Below are 20,220 nucleotides of genomic sequence, written 5' to 3' on the forward strand. Positions count from 1 at the left end.
GTTAGAAATAACAGTGTTTATTTAAAGCAAAAAATCTTTTGTAAATGTAAATCTACAGTAATTATTTATCAATTTAATGCATCCTTGCTGAATAAAAGTATTATTTCTGTATAAAAATGAACAAAAATCATGGTGACCCCAAATTTTTGAACAGTATAGTACATTGTAATATACTGTAGTATATGAATATATAGTATATTATAATAACTTTTGAATATGTCTTATGTTGTTACTGATTCAAGTACCAAATGTACAATTTATTACAACATACTACAATTTAAAATAACTGTTAACTATTTTAATGTTAATGATTGCAAAGTATTCAATGAACAAAGTTAGAAATAAGGCCAGTGCAGTGCGGTCAGTATTTCTGCAAATGCAGTGAAATCAATAACCATATTTTAAATGGATCACCACTAGGACTGCACAGTTTGGTAAAAAAAAAACTAAATAAATAAAAAAATGTAAAAATCACATTGCGATTAGCCTGTCAAATATTGTGATCATTTTAATTTGATCAGCAACAAGGCAAGCATTTAACATCGCATATTGCCTGGATATTTAAAAAGAAATAAAAATCACAGTGAAACAGCAGGTCTCATGTTAAACAGAATAAGCAAAAATTATTTTGTGAATTATCAAGTAATGTAATATTTTTCCCACATCCTTTTGTTTATCAGTAGTTACTCTTCACACTTTAATCCTCTATGAAAGAGACAAACTCTGATGAAAAGGGCTGACCCAAAACTGAACTGAATGAAAAACAATACAAAAACTGGATTATATCTGGATCATTTTGGTCCACTAAGTTTACTTTTCATTCACACTGTGTTTGAACTCAGTCCTATTGAATAATACATTACCACATAATACATTATTATTATTATTATATACAATAATGTTTGCAAATGTGAACCTGAAACACTTTGGGCCCTATCATACACCTGGCGCAATGCGGCGCCAGGCACGACGCAAGTTTTTTTCAGTTAAAGCCCGACGCAGTTGTCATTTTCACGTCCTGCGCCACGTTGTTTAAATGGCAAATGCATTTGCGCCCATTTGTGCGCTCATGGCTGTGCTGGTCTGAAAACGAGGTGTGTTCAGGCACATTGCTGGCGCGTTGCTATTTTGAGGCAACTGAAATAGACTGCGCCATTGACCAACAAAAACCTGGTCTAAAGTCAATGGCGTAGTAGTTTTTTTGTTATTTAAAGAGCGCGTTAGTATAGGCATTGGATTGCAATGTAAAAGATTATTATTGTGTAGGCTGCATAAATATAAAAATGCCTACATGTCATAATGGATAGTCATTGCATGTATCAGAATTAGGCTACTTATTTGCTCACGCACGAGCAGCTCCATTTCATCTCTGGAGACGCGTTCTGTCTTTGCGCTTGCAAATTCCACCATATAAATAGAGAATCCGCCATGGCGGGAGCGCAACTGGCTCTTAAAGGGAATGGGAGATGAGACTCTGATTGGTTTATTGCACGTTATGCCCAAAACACACCCATTACTCATTAAGAGAATAGGAACAACCCTTTTAGACCATGCGCCAGGCGCGCCGGCCGTTTTTTCCGGCGTTAAAGGGTTAGTTCACCCAAAAATGAAAATTAGGCTGTGTTTTACTCACCCCTGAGGCATCCTAGGTGTATATTACTTTCTTCTTTCAGACGAATCCAGTCAGAGTTATATAAAAAAATTGTCCTGGCTATTCCAAGCTCTATCATTGCAGTCAGCGGGTGTTGCAGTGCTTCCGTCCAAAAGAAGTGAAATAAAAAGCGCCCATCCATTAAAAAAAAAAAGTGTCTCACATGGCTCTGGGGGGTGAACAAAGGCCTCCTGTAGCGAATCGATGTGTTTTTGTAAGAAAAATTTCCATATTTAAAACCTAATAATCAATTTTATCTAGCTTGCGCCAACAGTTGTACACAGAAGCAGTTCCGGGAGCATGACGTATGAGTTCAGCGTTGCGCTTTACAAATCCTCATTTTGTACTTCTAATTAGTGACTGTTGTTTTGTTTTGATCTCTCCGCTGCGCTTCCGCGTTCGTCACTTCTGAGCGGCGCATTTGCAACGCCGACCTCATACGTCATCCGCCCGGAACTGCTTCCATGTAAAACAGTGAGCGCAAGCTACATGAAATTGATTATTACATTTTGAACATGGTTATTTTTCTTACAAAAACGCATCGATTCGCTACAGGAGGCCTTTGTTCACCCCCCGGAGCCATGTGAGACACTTTCTTTTATGGATGGGCGCTTTTTATTTCACTTCTTTTGGACTGAAGCACTGCAATGATAAAGCTTGGCATAGCCAGGACAATTTTTAATATAACTCCGACTGAATTCGTCAGAAAGAAGAAAGTTATATACACCTAGAATGCCTCGGGGGTGAGTAAAACACAGCCTAATTTTCATTTTTGGGTGAACTAACACTTTTTAAACTAGCAAAAGTGGATTTGGACATGCCCTAAGTGCACCTGCACCATGCGATTTAGACCATGCGCTTAGATCGTTTAAATAGGGCCCTTTGTTTCACTTTCAACAAATGCACCACTGACTCAAATCAAACCAAACTCGTGCTGAGACATTTGTGTGGTGTTAGCACATATTGTGATTCATTCTGACATGCTTGAACTGGTGAAAACTTTGTGTCATGACATAGTTATATTTCAGTCTTTTGCACCTGGCCATATCCCAATTACCTGGGGGAAAAAAGGCATTATTTCTGTCATAACTCTCTGAGAGTTTAGTATGGTAAGACGAATGGCAGTGTTAATGTGTTGGGTCTTGGTGGAATAGATCTGCTACGCTGTTGCGGCAGAGCAAGTATTGAGACTTGCTACTGCCAATACAGCCACAGACATGCTGCAGTGAGCATGTAAGAAGGCATCTAGAGCTTCATGACAGAACTTTGTATATAATAGCAAAGTGAATTAATTTATTTGAGTGAAAAGTTGTCACAACATTCATAATTCTTGTGCTTTAATTTCAGTGTAAGAGTGGTGTCCGGTTTACTGCAGAGATGCTATAACTCCAGTGAAGACATGAAGCGTCAGCTCACCTGTTTGAAAATTAATAGTGATGTAATGTACAAAATCATTACTATTAGTATCTTTATTACTAATACATTTATTATTATTATTATTATGTACAATGACACTGATTTTTAAAAATAGATTTGCTACCTTTTTTGCAATATGCACCATTTTATGTAACCAAGAACATAGAATGTTTTAATAATGATAGTAAATAAATGTTAAAAAAAATTCTAAATATATTTGTAAAGTTAGAAATTAATACATCAGTATAATTTAATCTTTTTATTGTTTTTTATTTAATCTTTTTAACATATTACATGTTAGATAACTGTGTTAATTACTAGAGACTAGAGTAATAACAACAACTAGCATATGTCTAATTACAAGCAGCTCTACAGAGTAATTGCACAAGTATTTTTTACTTTGAACGTAGATTTGCCGCATTCATTTCAATATACGGAAGAACTGTTTTTCTAAAAAAAAATGTATCAGGAAATAAATCAAAAGATGAAACAGTTTGGACACTACACAACTTAACTGTGTTATTTATGTGCATTTAACAAAAGTTGATCTTAATGATCTGCTATGATAACGTATAATCAAGAATATCCTCCTGTGTAAGCTTAAATGTGCATTAGCTCTCTACATTGTACTTGATTCCCTGCCAATAAAAGCTTCATAAATCTTTCTGTATTAATGTAATGGTATCCAAACACATTAGTACAGACAGCATGTGGGAGACGTTTGGCTTGTGTTCTACTGTTAACTCCTTGAAACGGGATGCATGACAGGTTTTCCAGACATAAAGGATGGTAGAAATGTTCCTCTTACTCTGAGTGATGATCTTGTAAGTTCAGAGCCTTGTCAAGCTACTATAAAAACTCAAATGTGCATTTTTGCAGAGGAACACCATAACTGATATTTATGGTCCTCAAGACGATGAATCTGTGGACTAGTTCTGTCATGCTGCAGATAATTCATGTGAAAGTTTATTTTTAAACATTACGTAGTTTGTTAAAGCAGCACTATGTAACTTTTTCTGTGTTCCAAATTTGCAAAATGTATATAATGAGCGAGTACATCATGAATTCACATAGTGCTGCTTTAAACGCTCATGGATGGGTGGTTGTAAATATTCACCGTGAAAGTGCACTTTTTTTTAGCAAGAGTTCATAAGTTTATGAAACACTGATAGACGATAACGTGAATAAGTGTTTTACGGTACCATCCTCCCTTTCTTTGTTGATGTCACAATGGGCCTCTCTCCAAGCCTTTAAAAAAAAAAACTTTATTCAAGTCCGCTTTTCGTAGTTCTTTTAAACTAAAAACGAAGAGCGTATACTTTGAACCTTCTTTTTATCAGAGATATACCAAATAAAATTATACTTAAGTGCACCTGCTAATACTGATAATATACTGATTGTATATTACACTGATATACAAAATATTTGGACTATATTTGAATTTAATATTTTGATCAAGAAAAGTATAATGAAGTATCCTATGTATTTTTTGCTTGTAGTTTGCTTGTAGTTGTTATTACTCTTTTGAGAGAATATTCTATTAAAGCAGCACTATGTAACTTTTTCTGTGTTCAAAATTTGCTAAATGTATATAATGAGCGAGTACATCATGAATTCATCTTCCAAACTGCGTTTTTGTCTTATTCCGAATCACTACGGTACACACTTATAATAAGTACTTGTATTTGGACTATTGTAGGCTGGTCGGGTCTTCTACAAAAATAAGTAAATACAATTTACATTTAAATTTCACAGGGCCCTATTATTGTATACAAATTAATAAATTAAGTTGTTTTTATGAATTCAATTAATTAGATATGTTTTTGATTAAACCATTAAAATGTAATACAGAAAAATTAAAATGGAAAGCACAGAATTTGGGCCCTAAGAATGTAATTTTTGTTAAACTTTTAATAAGCCTAAATTGCTGTTAAATTAAACAAGTTTCATGATTTTAATTAATTAGACATGTTTTTTGTTCAAATGTAATATAATCATCCAGGAAAATTAAAACGAAAAAAAAAAAACTGAATCCAGAAAAATTTAAATGGAAAAAAAGATTTTGGAAAAAATAAAACGGATTTCATAGGGCCCTACAAATATCATGCATCTGAAGCTATAATTTTAATACTAAGCAACAGTGCATATTATATATGTGTGAAGGACCCAAGAAGGACCATGCACAGTCACTTTCCACAAAGGCACACTTCATGTTTTGTTGAAATAATCCTTAAGCATGTAAATATATAATTTCCTTCAGTTTAATTGAAATGTGCAATTAAAATAAATAAAAAAATAAATGTATATTTTAAAGTTTATAATTAGACAGCCTTGCATTGTGTAGACAATTGCATAGTGAAAATTACCCCAACGCACCACCTAGTGTCCAACCTACTCTAGTACTATTATAACCTGTTTAAATATGAACAAGGGATTTACAACATTAAAGAAATCATTTATTTATAACATGTACATGAAAAATCTAAAAGATTGGACACAACTATGGGACACAGTCGTGCAGCTGCAAGCAACAGTGAAAGAAACCTCAAGGTTGTAGATATGTGAAATTGTATAGGGCCCCATTCCTGTATTTTGCCTGGGGCCCCCAAATCACTAAATCCGCCCCTGGAGGAGCATGCATAAGATTTAGTGATTTAGTTTTCTTGATTTACATAAAAGATTATAGGTGAATATCATTAACATGAATTTATGTATATAGGAGAAAGATGAAAATCTAGCATGTCGTGAGAGATTGGGCTCTATCATACATCCGGCGCAATGCGGCGCCATGCAAGTGTTTTTTTGCTAGATTCAGCCCGACGCAGTAATCATTTTCACATCCTGCGCCACGTTGTTTAAATAACAAATGCATTTGCGCCCATGTGTGCGCTCATGGGCGTGCTGGACTGAAAATTAGGTGTGTTCAGGCGCATTGTTGGTGCGTTGTTATTTTGAGGCAACTGAAATAGACTCCGACACTGACCAACTAAAACCTGGTCCAATGGCGCAGTAGTTTTTTTGTTATTTAAAGAGCGCGTTAGTATAGGCATTGGATTGCAATGTAAAAGATTATTATTGTGTAGGCTGCATAAATATAAAAATGCCTACATGTCATAATGGATAGTCATTGCATGTATCAGAATTAGGCTACTTATTTGCTCACGCACGAGCAGCTCCATTTCATCTCTGGAGACGCGTTCTGTCTTTGCGCTTGCAAATTCCACCATATAAATAGAGAATCCGCCATGGCGGGAGCGCAACTGGCTCTTAAAGGGAATGGGAGATGAGACTCTGATTGGTTTATTGCACGTTATGCCCAAAACACACCCATTACTCATTAAGAGAATAGGAACAACCCTTTTAGACCATGCGCCAGGCGCGCCGGCCGTTTTTTCCGGCGTTAAAGGGTTAGTTCACCCAAAAATGAAAATTAGGCTGTGTTTTACTCACCCCTGAGGCATCCTAGGTGTATATTACTTTCTTCTTTCAGACGAATCCAGTCAGAGTTATATAAAAAAATTGTCCTGGCTATTCCAAGCTCTATCATTGCAGTCAGCGGGTGTTGCAGTGCTTCCGTCCAAAAGAAGTGAAATAAAAAGCGCCCATCCATTAAAAAAAAAAAGTGTCTCACATGGCTCTGGGGGGGGAACAAAGGCCTCCTGTAGCGAATCGATGTGTTTTTGTAAGAAAAATTTCCATATTTAAAACCTAATAATCAATTTTATCTAGCTTGCGCCAACAGTTGTACACAGAAGCAGTTCCGGGAGCATGACGTATGAGTTCAGCGTTGCGCTTTACAAATCCTCATTTTGTACTTCTAATTAGTGACTGTTGTTTTGTTTTGATCTCTCCGCTGCGCTTCCGCGTTCGTCACTTCTGAGCGGCGCATTTGCAACGCCGACCTCATACGTCATCCGCCCGGAACTGCTTCCATGTAAAACAGTGAGCGCAAGCTACATGAAATTGATTATTACATTTTGAACATGGTTATTTTTCTTACAAAAACGCATCGATTCGCTACAGGAGGCCTTTGTTCACCCCCCGGAGCCATGTGAGACACTTTCTTTTATGGATGGGCGCTTTTTATTTCACTTCTTTTGGACTGAAGCACTGCAATGATAAAGCTTGGCATAGCCAGGACAATTTTTAATATAACTCCGACTGAATTCGTCAGAAAGAAGAAAGTTATATACACCTAGAATGCCTCGGGGGTGAGTAAAACACAGCCTAATTTTCATTTTTGGGTGAACTAACACTTTTTAAACTAGCAAAAGTGGATTTGGACATGCCCTAAGTGCACCTGCACCATGCGATTTAGACCATGCGCTTAGATCGTTTAAATAGGGCCCTTTGTTTCACTTTCAACAAATGCACCACTGACTCAAATCAAACCAAACTCGTGCTGAGACATTTGTGTGGTGTTAGCACATATTGTGATTCATTCTGACATGCTTGAACTGGTGAAAACTTTGTGTCATGACATAGTTATATTTCAGTCTTTTGCACCTGGCCATATCCCAATTACCTGGGGGAAAAAAGGCATTATTTCTGTCATAACTCTCTGAGAGTTTAGTATGGTAAGACGAATGGCAGTGTTAATGTGTTGGGTCTTGGTGGAATAGATCTGCTACGCTGTTGCGGCAGAGCAAGTATTGAGACTTGCTACTGCCAATACAGCCACAGACATGCTGCAGTGAGCATGTAAGAAGGCATCTAGAGCTTCATGACAGAACTTTGTATATAATAGCAAAGTGAATTAATTTATTTGAGTGAAAAGTTGTCACAACATTCATAATTCTTGTGCTTTAATTTCAGTGTAAGAGTGGTGTCCGGTTTACTGCAGAGATGCTATAACTCCAGTGAAGACATGAAGCGTCAGCTCACCTGTTTGAAAATTAATAGTGATGTAATGTACAAAATCATTACTATTAGTATCTTTATTACTAATACATTTATTATTATTATTATTATGTACAATGACACTGATTTTTAAAAATAGATTTGCTACCTTTTTTGCAATATGCACCATTTTATGTAACCAAGAACATAGAATGTTTTAATAATGATAGTAAATAAATGTTAAAAAAAATTCTAAATATATTTGTAAAGTTAGAAATTAATACATCAGTATAATTTAATCTTTTTATTGTTTTTTATTTAATCTTTTTAACATATTACATGTTAGATAACTGTGTTAATTACTAGAGACTAGAGTAATAACAACAACTAGCATATGTCTAATTACAAGCAGCTCTACAGAGTAATTGCACAAGTATTTTTTACTTTGAACGTAGATTTGCCGCATTCATTTCAATATACGGAAGAACTGTTTTTCTAAAAAAAAATGTATCAGGAAATAAATCAAAAGATGAAACAGTTTGGACACTACACAACTTAACTGTGTTATTTATGTGCATTTAACAAAAGTTGATCTTAATGATCTGCTATGATAACGTATAATCAAGAATATCCTCCTGTGTAAGCTTAAATGTGCATTAGCTCTCTACATTGTACTTGATTCCCTGCCAATAAAAGCTTCATAAATCTTTCTGTATTAATGTAATGGTATCCAAACACATTAGTACAGACAGCATGTGGGAGACGTTTGGCTTGTGTTCTACTGTTAACTCCTTGAAACGGGATGCATGACAGGTTTTCCAGACATAAAGGATGGTAGAAATGTTCCTCTTACTCTGAGTGATGATCTTGTAAGTTCAGAGCCTTGTCAAGCTACTATAAAAACTCAAATGTGCATTTTTGCAGAGGAACACCATAACTGATATTTATGGTCCTCAAGACGATGAATCTGTGGACTAGTTCTGTCATGCTGCAGATAATTCATGTGAAAGTTTATTTTTAAACATTACGTAGTTTGTTAAAGCAGCACTATGTAACTTTTTCTGTGTTCCAAATTTGCAAAATGTATATAATGAGCGAGTACATCATGAATTCACATAGTGCTGCTTTAAACGCTCATGGATGGGTGGTTGTAAATATTCACCGTGAAAGTGCACTTTTTTTTAGCAAGAGTTCATAAGTTTATGAAACACTGATAGACGATAACGTGAATAAGTGTTTTACGGTACCATCCTCCCTTTCTTTGTTGATGTCACAATGGGCCTCTCTCCAAGCCTTTAAAAAAAAAAACTTTATTCAAGTCCGCTTTTCGTAGTTCTTTTAAACTAAAAACGAAGAGCGTATACTTTGAACCTTCTTTTTATCAGAGATATACCAAATAAAATTATACTTAAGTGCACCTGCTAATACTGATAATATACTGATTGTATATTACACTGATATACAAAATATTTGGACTATATTTGAATTTAATATTTTGATCAAGAAAAGTATAATGAAGTATCCTATGTATTTTTTGCTTGTAGTTTGCTTGTAGTTGTTATTACTCTTTTGAGAGAATATTCTATTAAAGCAGCACTATGTAACTTTTTCTGTGTTCAAAATTTGCTAAATGTATATAATGAGCGAGTACATCATGAATTCATCTTCCAAACTGCGTTTTTGTCTTATTCCGAATCACTACGGTACACACTTATAATAAGTACTTGTATTTGGACTATTGTAGGCTGGTCGGGTCGCCACCGCTGCGGAGTAACACATACCTGCGTGAATCGCCATAGACATAAACTTAAGAGAAGTAGTTCCGGTTGGAATGTTCTTCCGCGGGATGTGTGCAGTTCTGTTTATTAACCGCTAGAGCGCCAAAAGTTACATAGTGCTGCTTTAAAGGCTCATGGATGGGTGGTTGTAAATATTCACCGTGAAAGTGCACTTTTTTTCTAAAAAGAGTTCATAAAAAGTTTATGAAACACTGATAGACGATAACGTGAATAAGTGTTTTACGGTACCATCCTCCCTTTCTTTGTTGATGTCACAATGGGCCTCTCTCCAAGCCTTTTAAAAAAAAAACTTTATTCAAGTCCGCTTTTCGTAGTTCTTTTAAACTAAAAACGAAGAGCGTATACTTTGAACCTTCTTTTTATCAGAGATATACCAAATAAAATTATACGTAAGTGCACCTGGCTAATACTGATAATATACTGATTGTATATTCCGCTGATATACAAAATATTTGGACTATATTTGAATTTAATATTTTGATCAAGAAAAGTATAATGAAGTATTCTATGTATTTTTTTCCCTGTAGTTGTTATTACTCTTTTGAGAGAATATTCTATTAAAGCAGCACTATGTAACTTTTTCTGTGTTCAAAATTTGCTAAATTTATATAATAAGCGAGTACACCATGAATTCATCTTCCAAACTGCGTTTTTGTCTTATTCCGAATCACTACGGTACACACTTATAATAAGTACTTGTATTTGGACTATTGTAGGCTGGTCGGGTCGCCACCGCTGCGGAGTAACACATACCTGCGTGAATCGCCATAGACATAAACTTAGAGAAGTAGCTCCGGTTGGAATGTTCTTCCGCGGGATGTGTGCAGTTCTGTTTATTAACCGCTAGAGCGCCAAAAGTTACATTATATACAGTATAAATACATATACTGGCTTCTTTTAGGTAGTTCTCCAGCAAATGTTTTATATACTATCTTGAGAAGTCAGATTTGAGATGGAATGGCTTAGAGTAAATGGTTCATGGGTGAAACGGAACCTGGTCTTTTTTTGTACACAGTGCTAATAACCCACAAAGGAACATAATATAAACACTTGAATGATTTGATTGACCATTTTACAAAGTGTGTTCTATGGCTTCAATTATAAATGATTACCAGAATATATCATGTTAAACCTCATCACAAAACATCAAGTCAAATAGCAAAAGCAAGTCTCTGATTATGTAATACATAAATAACTGGCATACTTCCGCTGTGTACATAGGAGTTACTTAAAGTACAGCTAAAAGTATATTTCAGTTATAAAAAGGAATACCTAAATAGGAACCGAATAGTACAAACTTCCAAGATGTAGATGAGTTTGTTTCTTCATTGGAACAGATTTGGAGAAATTTAGCATTACATTACTGAATGGGTGCCGTCAGAATGAGAGTCCAAACAGCTGATAAAAACATCACAATAATCCACAAGCAATCCATACCACTCCAGTCCATCAGGTAAGATCTTGTGAAAAGTGTGAAAAGCTGCAAGTTTGTAAGAAACAATTATAAAAAGGAATACCTAAATAGGAACCGAATAGTACAAAAATAACAGAAATGGTCAAACATAAGTATGCTCACTTACAAAGCTTACAAGTATGCTTGAGGTGCACAAACTATTAAACTAGTTTACTTAGCCCAATTTTATCTTATGAAAGCACACCCTGATAGTCTTGAGAAGAATATGACTAGTAAACTACCATTATACCTTAAGTTTACTTGTATTATAGTTCACAGTAAATTTGAAACCTTAAAAGTGAACTAGTTGTGTACTCAATTTACTTGAAAATTATGCTTTAATAAACTAAAACTAGGCCAATTTAGTCCCAATAAGTAAATAGTATGCTTACAAGTATACTACTAGTAAATTGATATTAGCATACTTACAATATAAAGTATACTCGACCTTACTTAAGTTTACTAAATAAAACAAACGTGAAGTATACTTCTTTTTTGTGAGTTCTTATTCCTTTTGCTACAACAAAAAATACAATGTTTGCATTTTCTTGAAATGCTTGAATGTCATCCCTTATAATCAACATCTCTTATTATGCACTCTACAACACAACAGAACTATGTGATATTCCAGAATTGTATTCGTTTCTCATCTCCACTAATGCAACACACACTGTCTCTCACATAATATACAAGTTCATGTCCACATTAAGAAAGACACAGTCCCTCGTCTTTGAAGACACGCCACAACTTGTATTGAATCAAGCTCTGCTTAAATAGTATGTAAGGGAGATTTATTATTTAGCTTTGGCACCAATCCAAATTGCAGATGCTTTTTAGAGCTTAAAGGAATTATTTCAGCCAAAAATGAAAATTAGCTGAAATCGTTTGCACCCCCAGGCCTTCCAAGATGTAGATGAGTTTGTTTCTTCATTGGAACAGATTTGGAGAAATTTAGCATTACATTACTGAATGGGTGCCGTCAGAATGAGAGTCCAAACAGCTGATAAAAACACCACAATAATCCACAAGCAATCCACACCACTCCAGTCCATCAGGTAAGATCTTGTGAAAAGTGTGAAAAGCTGCAAGTTTGTAAGAAACAAATCCAGCATTAAGAAGTCTTAACTTTAAACTGTTTAAACGGTCACTTGAGTGTCTGTCACCAAATATGAGTCCATAATCCATAATAACGCTTCCTCCATTGAAACAGACAATCTCCTGTTGTCCTCTCACATATTTGTTTAGAACTGTTTTGGACTGTTTTCACTTGTAATTTAAACAGTGCTTGATCTGTGCATATTTCTCACCCAATTCAGACAAGATGACTTATTTTATACACAAGATTATGTATTTTAGCCAGAAACAATGGTTTGAAGTTAAAAATGTCTTAATGATGGATTTGTTTATTACAAACACACAGCTTGTGGATTACTTACATTGCTTGAGGATTATTGTAATGTTTTTATCAGCTGTTTGGACTCTCATTCTGGCGGCACCCATTCACTGCAGAGGACCCATTAGTGAGCAATTGATGTAATGCACAATTTCTCCAAATCTGTTCAGATGAAGAAACAATCTACATGATACATGGTATGGCAGTGTAAATTTTCAGCAAATTTTCATTTTTGGGTGAACTATTCCTTTAAGAAGTATTGATTATTGGAAAGTAAAGTTCACATATTGCAGTTCTAAATATTTTTATTACAAATACATTTGTAGAGAGGACATTGAACAAGTTTTTTTTCTTTCTAATAATATTCAGTCAATATGACCTGACAGTACATAGAAATATATAATGATGACAACAAGCTTCTCATCCACAAAAGCGTCGGCTTGACATCCACATATAGGTTTTTTTTGTGTAGAAATCAGAAACATGACAGTGGAATCATCACAGTAGAAATGAGCATCTTACAACTTATTATTTAAAAGATCACAGTATGAGGATAACATTTGATTCACATTTACTGCACCTAAAACGATTTGTCTTATAGCTTTTTTACATTGATTCTTTTCAAGTTAAACAGTATAGGTCCCTTGCTTAACAAGGGCTGAAAAATATTGAGAATAATAACAAAAATCAAACTTCACCAGCATGAATTCTACAAGAGTGAACTGTAATAACATCTCCAGTCGGTGAATGAGTCACAAGAGTGTCATGGTCAGTGTCATATACTGTATATATATATATATATATATATATAACAGTGGTTCTCATGGAGTGGATCTGGAGGTCTGTTCTGAACAAATATCTGCTAAATGCAAAAAAAATGAAAATGCTGGTAACACTTTAAAATAAGGTCCCATTATTTATCATTAGACAATGCATTAATTAACATGAACTAATAATGAGCTATTCATTTGTTAAAGTACTTAATCTTTGTTAACAAAAAAATGCAACTGTTCTTTGTTAGTTCATGTTAGCACCGCTGCATTTAATAATATTAACAGATAACAACTTTAGATTTTGATAAGTTGTTAGTAAACGTTGAAATGAACATTAACTAAGATGAATAAATAGTCAATTTCATTGCAAGTTCATGTTAACGAATGTAGTTAACAAATGAAACCTTATCGTAAAGAGCAACCAAAATGCTTTCTATTTGTTTTATTAGAGGAATATTCCAGATTCAACGGCATTTGTGATGTTGATTACCACAAATATGAATTTCCACTCGTCCCTCTTTTTCTTTAAAAAAGCAGACATTTTGGGTTACACTGACTACAACTGGTTACAATTTATTTAAAAAAAAATGAATGGAGACAATTGGTAAATATTGACATAAACAACATGTGTGTTTATATGATTTCAGTCTGAAAATATCACTTACTAACCTTTTCTGTCTACAGTCACTTCCAGTTTTACAACTTGTAAACGCTAAAACCTTAAATGACTATAAAAATGATTTAAACAGCTTCACAGCTCCAATAATGTAGACGTTTTTAACAGAAGAGAGTTTATAAAATCATAAACTTCATAGCACTGCTTTTAAATTTTCACTTCGACTGTAAGTGCCTCAAAGTAGCATCAATGTCTGCTTGTTTTAAAGAAAACAAGAGATGAGTCAAAATAATTTCTGTGGTTAGCAACATTATGGCATATTCTTTTAAAGGGGTCATATGATGCAATTTAAATTTTTGAGTGTTACAAGCTCTTGGTGCATAAAGAAGATCTGTAAAGTTGCAAAGACTAAAGTCTCAAATCCAAAGAGATATTCTTTATAAAAGTTAAGAGTCAGTCACACCTACCTAAAACGGCTTGTTCTAACACGCCCCCACATGTCTACCTCACTATGTGGGAAGATTTGCATAACGCCGCCCAAATGTTCACGCAAAGAAAGAAGGTGTAACTTTTATTCTCGCTGTAGTATTGTTGCTGCCGCCGCCGCCATGTCGTGAAGACGCTGTGTGTTTCGTTGTGTAAGCGAAACTACTTTGTTTGGTCTTCCAAAAGAGGACGATATCCGCTTCGTCATGCCTGGAGCTGATCCGTGCTGGTCGCTGAGGGAATACATCAACTTCACGCTGTGGATCACCGGATCAGCTTTCAACCTTGGACAAAGTGGAGTCCAGCCCGGGGTCGTCACATGTGGTTGCCGCAAGCCCGCCAGCCGCGCCGTTCTCAAGCCCACCGGCCGCCGCTCACTCAGCCCGCCGGCCGTTCCTCACTCTATCCCCCGGCCTCCGCTCACTCTAGCCCGCCGTGTGTGATGCTGTGTTTCGTTGTGAAAGCGAAACTACTTTGTTTAGCCTTCCAAAAGAGGACACGACTAGAAATCAGTGGTTAAGTTGTATTTACAACACTGTTCCAGAACAGTTCAACCCAAATATTCCGATGTGTGCAGCACATTTTATGGAGGACTGTTTCCTGATTCTGGTAGAGTAGACTACACTGCCGGCTGTTCTGACTCACAGACTGTAAGTACTTTTTTTATATTTAAAAAGGACGTAACTGACTCTACAGTTAAAAACTCTACAGTTTTTTGGGCCAAATTAATTTAGGTAGAAGCTAATCAAATTAGACAGATGTGTCATCATCAAAAAACAACCAAAAATGGTTTTGTGTGGTAAATTATTGAAAGCTGGGAACAAGATACCATCAGACTTCAAGAAATATTTGGGAACAAACTAATAAACAACTTTTTATGACTTTCTTTTTGTACAATAAACAACATTTGCTGTCCAATGTGCAGTGCTAGAGTAAAACCAGCTGAGAAGCACCGATGTGCGTTTGGGGTCATTAGGTTTTCTTGGGGCAGAGGTGTCCGAGTCTCCAGCAGTGACAGATGGTGTTGAAGAGCCTACAGTGGCAGGAAGCACATGGGTCACAGCAGGGAGTGAGCGAGGAGCAGCTCTCCATCAGACCGGCACAGTGCCGCGCTGGAGAAACCACCTCAGGCCTGGGCTTAGGTCTCTGGAGGACACATAGTTTCATGAGAAACGAATAAACAGAGCAAAGAACCACTAATGCATTTCTGTTTACTCAAGGCTTTTAATGTAAAAAGGATTAACTCGACTTCCAAGAAGAAACATTATATTCTTGCTCTTGCAAAAGGACAGATGTGCACTGGTCCACTTGAACAATGTTGGGTTTGTTATATTGAGGTGCACGTTTTAGGAGATCGTAAATAACACGGTGGACTCTCAGGAAAACAAGGTACAAAAGCTGTCACTGGGGTACCATTTAGGTACTAATATGTACACTTAATAGGGCCTTTCGCACCGCTTTAGTTCCAGAACTAAATGGACAGTACTAAAGTACTGGGACGATTTTGCGCGAACTATTTCCCAGTACCATTTAAAGGGGTGCATTCGCACCGAGAGTGTGTACTAGGAACCGGTCGACAGCGACGTCATTTGTGCGCGACATTCAACAACAGAAACAAAGAAGAACAACATTAACAACAGGAGGATGGAGGACGCTGTGATCGGAGCTGTGTTTTTGTTGTGTCTCGCGGCTTTCACAATAATGGACATGGAAAGTCGACGTATACGTAAAGCGATTGAAAGAACGGAAAGGAGGACTAAGAATCTCCAACGACAACTGGCAGTGCTACATTTGCTACAAGTGCCTGCACTTCAGCGTCCGTCCATCTATCGCTGTTCTCCATACTTGCGAAATAAGTTGACACAATGTTTACAGGGCGTTGTAAATCATGGCGGGTGAGGGCGTTTTCATACGCGTTTGGCCAATCGATGTCTACTTACATCACGGTTAGTACCAGTTGTGCTGGTTAGACCCTGCTCCGGAGTAGGAGCTAATTTGGTTCTCGAAAAAGGCAGTCCGGTACTAAAATCGCACCCAGTTCCGGCGGTGCGAACACGCCAAAAAGTGGGTAGTTCCACAATTAGTTCTGGTACTATGAAAAGGTTCCTGTAGTGCGAAAGGCCCTTATATGTACTGTACCTTTAAGGTACCAATATGGACTCTTTAGGTACAAAGGTGTGCCTTTTGAAAAGGTACCACCTCAGTGACAGCTTTTGTACCTTTTTTTCTGAGAGTGTGTGATGTGTGGAACGTACCACCACGGGATTTCTCTGCTGGGACAGATAGCGAGTCCTGGCAAAGAGTCTCTTTGGCTTCTCCTGATTCCACACTCCTGTTGGGACGCACAGATCATATGCATTGAATTAGGACTATTAAGACATACATAGGGTTTGCGTTTTCGACATTGTATCGTTTCACACTTAAGTGGAAGAATCCCAGGTGGCACTTGAAAGAGACAGTGGTAGATTTTCCCATCTGCCTGTTCACATGAGACGTTTGCTGAAAATAATGAGCCTTTCACTGGAGCTTTAGCCTCTTTAGTGACGTTGACAGTGGCTCCAAATCCCAGAGAAGAAAAGAAGGCTTTGTGTTTGTAAAGCATGTTTATACTGGCCTGATTACAGTACGTGTGAAAGGCAACACGTTGTCAGGTGGCATGGTGAATGATCTAACGTCTTGTGATCAGTAGTGAGACATGAAACATCATCAGAAGGCATGGTAAATCAGAAAAACGTCTTTTTCTGGAGAACACACACACAAACATGTAAACATTGCAAAGCAAGTTAAGCAGATCAGGTGTACACTTTTTCTTCATTTCATTACAAATGTAGTCGATACAAAAATTATTGAATAAATCTATACTTGTGCTAAATTAATCAACTGTTATTATCAATATGATATATAATATGTATACACATTATATTATAAAAAGTAACTGTCATGCTAAATGAAAATTAAATTATGGTATTCGGCTGCTGGTTAAATCATTATATTTCTATTCATTTGAATTAAAATACATCAAATTATTTTATAAATAATATAACATGCAGATACACACAGCTGTATTTTTTATATTACAAACAGTAACTGCAGCAATAATACTAAACAATAACTATCATTATACTAAACTGAATATTAAATGATTGTTTTAGGCTGCTGGTTATATATTTTTAATTCATTTGAATTGAAATATAATTCATTTTAATATAAAATAATAATATCTGGATACATAAAGCATATTATGTTATATACAGTAACAGTATGAGTAAACAGTAACTCATATCATTATACTAAATTGAATATGCTTTTAGGCTGCTGGTTAAATTAATATATATTTATTCATTTGAATTCAAATATAATTACTTTGCATAATATAATGTAATAATATGTGGATACAGACAATTACATACATGAATATTATGTACAGTAACATAACAGTAAACAGTATCATAGTAATACGAAATGTTAGTTATAGACAGCTGGTTATATTACTATATTTTTATTCTTTTTAATTAAAATATCCCTATTATATCATTTAATATAACTATTTTAAATAATTATAATTTAATATAATCATTTTAAAAACATAATGTGTATGTGTGTGTGTGTGTGTATATATATATGTATATGCATTATATTATATACAGTAACTATCATTATCGTAAACTGAATATTATATGTTCGTTTTAGGCTGCTGGTTAAATTCTTATATTTTTATTACTTTTAACTGAAATATACCTATTTTTATCATTTAATATAATTATGCAAAATTCTAATTTACCATCGTTATTTTTTTATAATATTTTAATGTAGGAATACATTCAATATATACATTCTTATTATGCACCGTTCTATCGTTGTATTGAATTAAATATTAAATATCGACTGCTGCTCAAATGACTATATTTATGTTCATTTAAATTAAAACATGTTACCTGTTGGTATGGCAGAGCTGTGGTGCGCCACGTCGTTTTCGTGCTTTATGCGCGCGTCTATCCTGTTCGCCTCGCACGTGATGGACTGAACAACTGTGAAGAACACGCAGATGAAGAGCGCAAATCCTTTCATCATCGCCGTCGTCAAGGTGTCAAGTGTTTAGGTGTGTCAGGTTCGCGTTAGACTGTCCTCCTAGAGATCACTCAACAAGTGAGGTCCGTGCTGAAGGAAGCCCATTCGCAGCGTTAATAAAGCCCAAACTCACCCACGCCCACTCGGGTAGGAGCACTCCTCATTCAACACCCAGCTAAAGTCTGTCTGTGCATTTCACTCATCTATCACAGCACCACAAACGTGACGTGTTGCCGTTGCCAATCATTCACACAAAACTCAATGCAATACATTACAGTTTTTCTCAATTGCTTTGGCACATTTTTCGAAACAGTCTTAACATGCTCTAAACTGTGAGTGCAAATGTCACAACTGTTTGCTGGAACTTCAGAACTTTATTGCATGTCTGCAAAATGTAGTTACTCGCCCAAAACATTTCATTCATGCTTCAAAACCTAGTTATCGTGTCAGTAATTTGGCCAAGGCCACCAAAATATAAAGTATTTTTGTCATCCTGTGAGCCACACTGGTCAAAATGTTTAGTTGTTTTTTCACCATGACAGTCAACCATGGAAATTAAGGTTTTATAGAAAAAAAAAATCTGATATTTGTTGAGAAGAGTCAATAGTACATAGAACAAAAAACATTTGTATTTATACAGTACACTCTAAAAAAATGCTGAGTTGTTTCAACCCAATGTTGGGTCAAATATGGACTAACCCAACTGTTGGGTTAAAAAGCTCATTTAAAAATGTAACCAAAATTTAACCCAACAGTTGGGTTAGTCCATATTTGACCCAACATTGGGTTGAAACAACCCAGCATTTTTTAGAGTGTACATTTATTTTTGAACGAATGTATTACATGTAAAGTGAAATCTTGCTTGTCCAATTACAGTACATTTCATATGTTACCACAAATACCAAATTACTACAAAATAACATCCATGAAAAAAAATGATTCTTGGTGGACATCCTGTCGCTCTTGTTGGTCAGGCCAAAGATGTTCATCAACATCACATCTGATGTTTTCCATTGCCATGCACCGGGGGGAAAAAATCTCCTTGAATGCCGCACCAATCCCCTGCAATGATCAGCTGTGATGTCCTCACATGCAGCATTCATGGCATCCAACACAGACATCTGATCTTGTGGTCTATGATCATATACTTTCCACCTCCATGCTAAAAAAAACTCTTCTATTGGATTTAGGAATGGGGAGTATGGTGGAAGGAACTCCACTGTTATCCTTTCATGTGCAGCAAACCAGTCCCTAACAATGTTGGTTCGGTGGAAGCTGACATTATCCCAGACAACAACATGATTAGGCAAATGTGGTCTAACTAAACCTCTTTCTTGTTCTGGAATCAGGTCTCTGTAAAGTGCGTTTAGGAAGGCCAGGAGAAGTTGGGTATTAGGGCCCAATCTGTGGAATATGTGTGCTCACACCATTCTCTGAAATGGCAGCACACATTGTAATATTGGCCCCACGTTGGCCTGGTGTGTCAGTTGTGGCTCGGTGTCCAATGAGATTGTGACCACGTCTCCGGCCTTTGGACAGATTCAACACCCGGCCTCGTCCACAAAAACGAGAATGTGGGTTGTTTCGTGTCTTTTTAACTCCATGATTCTCTACGAAGAAACAAAATCAAGTTAATTTTTATTCTAGATGTAAGGTAAACAGGTCAATAATAATTTAGCTCAAAGGGAATCATTTAAGATTTTAAAGGGAACTCCACCATTGATAT

General features: G+C 36.0%; 1 protein-coding gene across 1 annotated transcript; it reads right to left on the reverse strand.

Annotated features, from left to right (window-relative positions):
* Window positions 1-15,133: 15,133 nt before the first annotated feature.
* Window positions 15,134-18,607, reverse strand: LOC107568624 (agouti-signaling protein-like). Its single transcript, XM_016254587.1, has 3 exons — window positions 18,362-18,607; window positions 16,682-16,758; window positions 15,134-15,572 (listed from the first exon to the last, which is right to left on the reverse strand). Exons 1-3 carry the CDS (start codon window positions 18,495-18,497, stop codon window positions 15,399-15,401), a joined length of 387 nt encoding a protein of 128 aa, XP_016110073.1. The 5' UTR covers window positions 18,498-18,607; the 3' UTR covers window positions 15,134-15,398.
* Between the last annotated feature and the right edge of the window lie 1,613 nt (window positions 18,608-20,220).

Source organism: Sinocyclocheilus grahami, unplaced genomic scaffold (genome assembly GCF_001515645.1).
Source record: "Sinocyclocheilus grahami isolate Dianchi unplaced genomic scaffold, SAMN03320097.WGS_v1.1 scaffold1264.1, whole genome shotgun sequence".
Taxonomy (NCBI): Eukaryota; Metazoa; Chordata; class Actinopteri; order Cypriniformes; family Cyprinidae; genus Sinocyclocheilus; species Sinocyclocheilus grahami.

What these genes read in the sequence shown, in the direction of transcription:
- LOC107568624 (XM_016254587.1), bottom strand. Translation starts at nt 18,497, where the DNA reads ATGATGAAAGGATTTGCGCTCTTCATCTGCGTGTTCTTCACAGTTGTT. An exon ending in CAGCTCTGCCATACCAACAG is followed by an intron (nt 16,759 to 18,361) that starts GTAACATGTTTT and finishes GCGTCCCAACAG; the next exon opens with GAGTGTGGAATCAGGAGAAG. An exon ending in AGCAGAGAAATCCCGTGGTG is followed by an intron (nt 15,573 to 16,681) that starts GTACGTTCCACA and finishes TGTGTCCTCCAG; the next exon opens with AGACCTAAGCCCAGGCCTGA.